The sequence below is a fragment of the Dipodomys merriami genome, unplaced genomic scaffold (assembly GCF_024711535.1).
Source record: "Dipodomys merriami isolate MVZ:Mamm:240054 unplaced genomic scaffold, mDipMer1.0.p SCAF_2, whole genome shotgun sequence".
Classification (NCBI taxonomy): Eukaryota; Metazoa; Chordata; class Mammalia; order Rodentia; family Heteromyidae; genus Dipodomys; species Dipodomys merriami.
In genome coordinates, this window is record NW_027203381.1 from 90,285,134 (window position 1) to 90,293,930 (window position 8,797).

General features: G+C 33.2%; 1 protein-coding gene across 1 annotated transcript; it reads left to right on the forward strand.

Annotated features, from left to right (window-relative positions):
* Positions 1–5,239: 5,239 nt before the first annotated feature.
* On the forward strand, positions 5,240–6,199 carry LOC138831866 (olfactory receptor 5K3-like). The gene has a single exon (XM_070028883.1). The coding sequence runs from the start codon at positions 5,240–5,242 to the stop codon at positions 6,197–6,199; it is 960 nt and encodes a 319-aa protein (XP_069884984.1).
* Positions 6,200–8,797: the final 2,598 nt, after the last annotated feature.

Below are 8,797 nucleotides of genomic sequence, written 5' to 3' on the forward strand. Positions count from 1 at the left end.
AATATTTCTATCCTTTTATATATTACAGCCTGAAGTGGATCCTAGCATTCGTTATTTCTTTGTTTCTGACTAGAATATGAGCTCTTAGCAAAAGCCATTACTAAATCAAGAACTTCTCACATCTTTTTTTTTAATTTAAATTTTTATTTTTTGTGAACATACTGTACAGAGGGGTTACAATTACATGGGCAAGATAATGAGTACATTTCTTATCAAGCATTGCAGCCTCCTCCTTTGTTTACCCTTCACATCCCTTCCCAGTCTCCCCACCACCACCTAACCCCCCCCCCCACCCCGCACCAAAGTTGTAAAGTTTGTTTTTGACATGACAACTTGTACTTCTCATTGTTGCAACAGGTCCACCTGTATCCTTAAATGACTTGTTTTTCCCCATCTCCTCCACAAATTACACTGACATCAATTATAGTGAAAGCAGGGGTTATACTGTGGGGGAGGGACATACAAAGCAACAAAGAAATAATATTATAAATGAGTTAGAAACAAATGCATGAAAGAAAAAAACATTTAAATACATATCTTAGGGTTCATTTTCCTAACATCACATTATCTGACCTTTCCTGCTTGACTCATACATATACTAGATATTGCAAATAAGGGAAACCATGGGACCTATGTTTCTTTGGGCCTGGCTTACTTCACTTACTATAATTTTTTCCAAGCCTTTCCATTTCCTAACAAATAGGGAAATGTCATTCTTTCTGGTGGAGGCATAGAATTCCATTGTGTATATATACCACATTTTCTTGATCCATTCATCTACTGAGGGGCATCTGGGTTGGTTCCATATCTTAGCTAGAGAACTTCTCACATCTTTGCAATCTCTTCCTATTGCCTTTTTGTGTGACCTAAATATACTTTAACAGCCAAAGAATTGCATATGTTTTGAGAGTGCAGGTAAGTTTTCTGCACTGAGTTCTAGAGAATTACCAGATGATTCCTTATGTAAAGCCATTTCATACAAAATGACACAATTGAGATACATATGATTCACAACTATAAAGGGAAACAAGGTAACTACCAGTCTCATCAATAAGAGGCAACATTAATTCCATCACAAAACCCCTAGAATGTTTTCACAGAGGTAGTCATATTGGCAATAAAAATTTGGTAGGGGAAAAACAAAGGAGGAGGCAAAAGGCTTGATAAGAAACATACTTAGTACCTTTCTTATGTAATTGTAACCCCTCTGTACGGTATTTTCACAATAAAAAACTTATTAAAAAAAGATTTGGGTAGTATTGGGAAAGAAAGAACCCACAAGCTAGTTAAGGTTTGCTACCTGTTTTATATTTTGTGCAAAATATTATGAAGAGATTTGGAAAAAAATATAAAAAATATAAACCAGAAATATCATCTTTAATTTTCATTTTTTATTAACTTTGAAAATTGTAGTTTTTTCCTTCTAAACTGCAAGATAATCTTCAAGTATATTATAATGAGGGTCATTTGCTTTTGGGTTTTTTGGATGGGGGGCGGGGTTGTTTTGTTTGTTTGTTTTTTGTGCTAATCCTAGGGCCTGACCTCAGGGCCTAGGTGCTGTCCCTGAGCTTATGTGCTTTACTCCTTGATCCACAGCTCTATTTCTGGTTTTAAGGTAGCATATTGGAGATGGGAATTTCATGGAGTTTTTTTTTGTTTTGTCTTGGTTTTTTTTGGCCAGCTGGCATCGAACCTCAGTTCTCAGATTTCAGCCTGTTGAGTTGCTAGGATTATAGATGTGAGCTACAAGGTGTGGCTGGGCCATTATTTCCTCTTATTGTCTCATAGGACAATGAGATGTTTTCTTGGACACAATATATCACAGAATTAACTGATGTCAGTGCAGAGAATTCCCAATAGTATTGGAAGGAGCATTTTAACTTTGCAGTGTAAGGATGTATAATTAGTAACACTGACCTGTAGGTAGTCTCTGAATTTTTCATTTCTTTATCCTCGAACACTTTAGAGAACAGGTATGTATATATTCAGAAATTATGACAACTTAACTGTAAAGCAAGGAACATATTTCTTTAAGTATTCACAGTGAAATCTAGGTAAGAAAAATATTCGAATTCACTTTTAATTTCATCAACCATAAGGTTTACTTCTGAAAATTATTTACAGATTTATATTCTTTCCAAATTTTAACTCCTTGCCTATTTGTGTAATTCTTATCAAATCTAAATGATATAAGGAATATGTATGAAGCACAATATTGTAATTTATCTGATTCCTCTGCTAGAGAAGAAAATCGAAATTATTCAGACAAGTACAATGTATATTAATATTCATTTTTAACTTACCTGATCAATTGTGTGTTTGCAATTAATATTCCTAAGCACACTAAAGTTTTACTGCCTTCATTTCTGAAGTTTTGCTTATGGAAATATAATTAAGTTTGATCATGTAGTTTACATGAAAAGTATTTTTACTCAAACTCTTGAAAAGGATCCCTTCCATATTGAGAGTACATTTTGAAAACAAAACAAAATTTGGATTCACAATTCTACTGGAATTTTGAAAAGAAAAAGAAATAATTGAAGTAACTGGAAAAAATATAGTATATACTCATGTGAAATACCATGGCCACAGTCTTTGTACATTTAACATACACACTAATAAGTGACAGAAAGTAAAATAGGCTTTGGTGGGGTGGGAGAGATCTAGTGGGAGGGAAGAGGGCCAATCAAGAAGGAAAATGAAATTAAATATAATCTGAATTATGAAAGTAGAATTTTTTAAGGAAAGGGGAAGAGTGTAGGAAGAGTGTAGAAGGTAGCATCCTTCCCCAGGCAATAGTGTATGCATGTATAGAAATGTCAAATCAAAAGGGATGTGAAGAGTAAACAAAGGAGGAGGCTGCAATGCTTGATAAGAAATGTATGCATTATCTTGCCCATGTAATTGTAACCCCTCTGTACAGTATGTTCACAAGAAATAAAAATTAAAATTAAAAAAATAAAAAAATAAAAATAAAGAAAAAAAGAAAAAAAGAAATGTCAAATCAAAACCTCATGAAAGTACTATTGTAGTACAAAAACAATAGGATTTTACTCATGCGTTAGAAACAGTAATATTGTATTATTTGAAAAGAAAAAGAAAGCTTTAAAAAATATTTTAAGTGAATTCAGGCCCAGAGAGACAAATCCTTATATGTGGAAGGTAGGTTTGCCTATTAACTTCTAAGTAAATACACTGAATGATATGAAAGTGTACAAATGTATTAATTAAAATACGATAGATTGTAGGGAGAACTCAATTAGTGTGATTATTTAGAAAGGCAAAAACAGAGTTCAACAAAAGAAACCCCAGGAAGAGAAGAAAAGGTCAATGGGAAAGGGAAGACAAATGAAGAGGGGAGGGGAAAATTAACTCAAGAATTCAATATTTACCCTATGAAATTAAGAAGAATGAGAGAAAAGTTGGGTAGGAGAAGAATAGGTGAGAATTTTTAAGGAGTGACATTGATCAAGATATAGTGTATATATAAGTTGCTTCCTTAAATGGCAATTCCTTTGTAGATCTACCTAAAGAAAATAAGTTTTTTTGTACTTTTTTTCATTGTAAAAATGCTGCACAGAGGGGTTACAGTTATGTGAACAAGGTAATCAGTACATTTCCTATTGAGTATTGTTGCCTCCTGCTTTGTTTTCCCCTTAACATTCCTTCAAAAATGAATAGAAAGAAGAGTCTAAATTCTTATGGCGATTTTAACAATTAAGACGAAGTTGAGTCAGCAGTGGAGTGCCTGCCTAACAAACATGAGTTCCTGAGTTCAAATCCCAACACCATAAAATAAATATCTAACTAGATACATTAGTTAAATTAAAATTTTATCTTCATTCTATACTATGAAGCTAATGGTCTCAATATGCAGAAGAGTTCACTAATGATCATAATAGAATATTGAAAATGAGATGATTGAGATCTACCTAGTAATAAAGTAAATGTTGCCTTCCACCATAGTATTTTACCACTCTTTACCCAGATATGTAATAGCTAAAATAAAAATAGTTTATACTGCACCAAGGGATTGTTCAAATACATTTTAAAATTTTAAACAATCAATTTATACAAAAATATGGATTTTGTAGACAATAGAAAACATGTCCCACAGTTCAGGGAATGAGATATCTATGGTTCTTAAGTGGTATAGTACATACATTCTGTGACTTACAAGATAGTAGAACTATTCACAATTTTGGGATACTGGCATGGAATTATTGTTTATATATATATATGTGTGTGTGTGTGTGTGTGTGTGTGTTTGTGTGTGTGTGTGTGTGTGTATATATAAAAATATCACATAAAAAATATGATTCAATTTTGTTAACATGACCAAGTGATTTTTAAGCTGGTAATGGGACTTGAATTTACAACTTCATGCTCTCACTCAGCTTTATTGGCTTATGGCTGTCTGGCCCTCTATGTACAACTGAGCTCTGCCACCAGTCTGGCATTTTACTGGTTAAAGAGTACAAAGAGACTCTCACAAACTCTTCAGTTTGAACTGGTTCTGCTCTATGAACCTGATTGTTTTTCTTTTTTATTTAATTTTTATTATCTAGAAATAGTTGTCCAAAATATTTCACCTCAACAAGTCAGTTTGAATACAATGCACACTGATCAAAGTGACCATTTCCATGCAATTCTCTCATCCCAGTCTCGTGAGTAGCTAGGGTTTTAAGTATGAATTACTGATGCCTAGCCCAAGGTAATTTATTTTAAAGATATGAAGTAATACATTCAATCATTAGTGATTCTGTTCAATTTGCCTGTTTCTAACATCTCTCATATTTCCAATATTAGTATAAAAATTCCATGCTTCTGGATTATAGATAAAATAGTCTCCCTGAAAAAGAATACACATTAGAGAAGTCAATTAAAAATTGATTTTAGGGTTTTATATAAGATAAAATTGGAAATATTTGAGTACAATACCCAAACTGGAACTCAAAACATAGGCACAGTTCTTTATAAATTCATAAATATAAACATATTCCCCATCCAAAATCCACACCATACTTATCAAGAAATTGGGGCAAAATAGAAAGTTATATCTTGACTCATACATTCTGACATCTTAGGAAAACAAATGTCCCCAAGAAGTACACGGTACTTTATTTCATAGAAACCAGGGAAGCTTAATGAAGAAATAATAAGAAAAGAACATAACATGAACTGCATTCTTAATGATATTTTAGGTCTTCCTCATTCCTATCTCAACAGACAGGAAATGATGGCAGAGGACAACTATTCCATGACAACTGAGTTCATCCTCATAGGATTTTCAGATCATCCAGGCCTGAAGGTGCCCCTGTTCCTCATATTCTTTGCCATCTATCTGATCACCATGGTGGGGAATCTTGGACTGGTAGCATTGATTTACATGGAACGTCATCTTCATACCCCGATGTACATCTTTCTGGGAAACCTGGCTCTGATGGATGCTTTCTGTTCCTGTGCTGTTACTCCCAAGACATTAGAAAATCTGTTTTCTGAGGACAGAAGGATTTCCCTCTATGAATGTATGGCACAATTTTATTTCCTCTGTCTTGCTGAGACTACAGACTGTTATCTTCTGTCAGCAATGGCCTATGACCGATATGTGGCCATTTGTAGTCCACTGCAGTACCACACCATCATGTCCAAGCAGCTCTGCATTCAGATGACCATAGGAGCTTATATATTTGGAAATCTACATCCTTTGCTTGAAGTAGGCTTATTGTTTAGATTAACTTTCTGTGGGCCTAATATAATCAATCACTTTTTCTGTGACCTCCTTCCCTTACATGCTCTGTCTTGTGCTGATCCCTATATAAATGAATTGATGTTATTTATATTGGCAGGTGCAAATCTAATTCTTACTATTGCCATAGTCCTAATATCATATTTCTATATTCTTTTCACTATATTCAAAATGAAATCCAAAGGGGGAAGAGGCAAAGCCTTATCTACTTGTGCATCCCACTTCTTCTCTGTGTCAATATTCTATGGCTCTCTTTTCTTTGTGTATACGCGACCAAATTCGATTAGTGAAGTAGATAAAGATATTCCCATTGCCATTTTTTATACTTTAATAATCCCTTTGTTAAATCCTTTTATTTATAGTCTAAGAAATAAGGAAGTAATAAATGTTATCAAGAGACTAATGAAAAAGAGAAAATGGTGCAATGGTCTGAAACAAGTATCTCTTTGAAAAATGATTTCAATTGCTAATAATTTTCTTCAAATACTAAAGGAGGTGGAAAAGTGCAGAACACTATGTTTTAGTCAAAACATATGTAGCCTATAACATCATTTGAAAATTTCTAGTTTCTCATACTCAATGCTCAATCTTAAAATCAAATCACAGTCCAAGTTCTGTATTAATCTTTTCTTAAACAAAACCATCATTGGGAAAAAAACTGCAAGCTTGAATTTATTTTGAGTTTGACTTACCCCCTATTCAAGGTATTATGACAACTATTTTCCTACAAGATCAATATCTGTATTTCTCTACTACATAAATGAGAATATTTTAGCTTAAATTTAATCGTGACTCTCACGTTCTCTGAGACACATTCTCTGTGTATTGGATGTTAATCAATCTGTAAAGTGAAACTCTACATAATAAAATACTTATGGATTTTAATTTCATCATGTAGATACCATATTTGTCTATTTTGTCTGTATCACACAGAAATTACTATTTTATCTGTGCCGTCTCTGTCTTGGTATCTAAGTGTGACCCTACATGGATTTCAGAAAGTAGCAGTTGCCTATACGCGCAGTCATGAGTTCCTCACCTAAAGCACTGGTCAATCTACATCTAAGACAGTTTCATACCATATGGCAGCATAAACTCTGAAGGCATGATTATGAAAACACTGCACTTATGCCTGAAAATGATTGTAAATGAAGTTGCTACAGAGGTACTCTGTTCCTGCATGCATCTCAAAACACAAGCAATGCAGTCTAAGCAACTGGTATTCTTGAGCACATCTATAGAGAGAATTCACCTGAAAGGCCACATTACAAAATAGAGTTAGCTAGGCATAGTAGCATGTAGTCTTCATTCCAACTACTTAGGAAGTTGAGGCAGGAGCATCATTTAAGATTGGACAAACCTGGACAATATAGGTATTGATAGAAATGCATTGTGCTCAGAAACTGACATGGTGAATTGTAACCCCATTGCACAACTACTTAAAGATAAAAGGAAAGCTCTCAATTCAAAAGATTGACAAAAGAAATTTATTTGCCATATTTTCAAATCTTATCACAGGAAATAAAGTTTCAAAAGCTAAGTAGCATGAAACATCTGAAAGAATATCTTTTCCTAGAAACAGATATCAAAGGTAGTGGATAATTTGTCTAAAAAAAGAACTCAAGATAATGATTTTTAATGAACCTTAATAAGATAGTAAATAAAATCAAGGGAAAGGGTTCAATTATACAAATAATGAATTCAGAAAATTCAGACCATAAAAGTAAATGTAAGGGTAATCTTGGAACTACATGAAATAAAAATGAATTGAGAGTCCAAAGAAGACTAAAACAAGTACAAGAAAGAATTTTTAAATTTAATAATATTTAGAAACAAAACAGTTATTTGTATTTTAATTGTTTAGTATTTGAGCTCTGTACATTCTGGATACTAATGCTTTATCCAATGATTAACTAGACTTTTTTTTTTTACCATTATATGAATTGTCCCTAGATTCTTAAATTTGTTTCCTTTTATGTGAAATACTTTTCTAATTTGACAGTTTCATTTTTTAATTCTTGGTTCCTTTCTTGGGCAATTTGAAGCCAAGTCTAACAATAACTAATTATGCCTATATACATTATTTTTCATGCAGAAATTTCAAGAATAGTTCTTACAGTAGATCTCTGAGCCACTTTGGGTGATTTTTATCCAAGGTGACAGATAAGTGCTTACTTTCAGCCTTCTGCATGTAGATAACCAGTTTCTCAGCACCATTCATTGAAGAGGCTGTCTTTTCTCCAGCATAGGCTTTGGACTCCTTTGTGAGAAACCACGTGGTTTTAGCTATTAAGGTTTATTTTTCAGTCTTCTGTTCCATTAGCCTTTTGACATGTTTTTGGAACAATGTAATGCTCTTTATGTTATTATGGCTCTGTAGCATAATTTGGAGCCTAGTATTGAAATACCTCCAGCATTGATCTTTTGGCACAGAATTGTTTTAATTGTTCAAGTTATTATATGTTTCCATATAAATTCTAAATTTTAGAGCTTGTTTTTCTATTTTGTCAGAAAATGACATTCTAATTTTTAAGGTTATATTAGTACATATATATATATGAATATATATATTGCTGTTAGTAGCATAGTCTGTGCATATGTTTCTGGATTTTTTTACTCTGTTCTAGTGGTCTTCATGCCTATTTTATACTGGTACCAAGATGTTTTGATTACTATGGCTTTGTGATAGAATTTGAAGCCCACTGAATGGGACAACATTTTACCAGCTATGTATCAGACATGTGCCTAATATCCTGAATACACTTAAAGCTAAGAAAAACCATAAGCCCTCAAAAATTAAATCCTCAAAGAAATAACCCTATTCATAAATGGGCTAGTCAATCCAACAGTGACTTCTCAGAAGATGAAACACAAATGGCCAATAGACACATGAGGAGATGTTCAATATCTCTGTCATAAAGGAAATGTAAATCAAGACAACATTGAGATCCTATTTTACCCCAGTTAGAATAACCATTCCCAAGAAAAGAAGCAACAGCAAATGCTGGCATGGATGTGGCTAAAAGGGAACTCTAATACACTTTTGGT

What these genes read in the sequence shown, in the direction of transcription:
- LOC138831866 (XM_070028883.1), top strand. Translation starts at nt 5,240, where the DNA reads ATGGCAGAGGACAACTATTCCATGACAACTGAGTTCATCCTCATAGGA.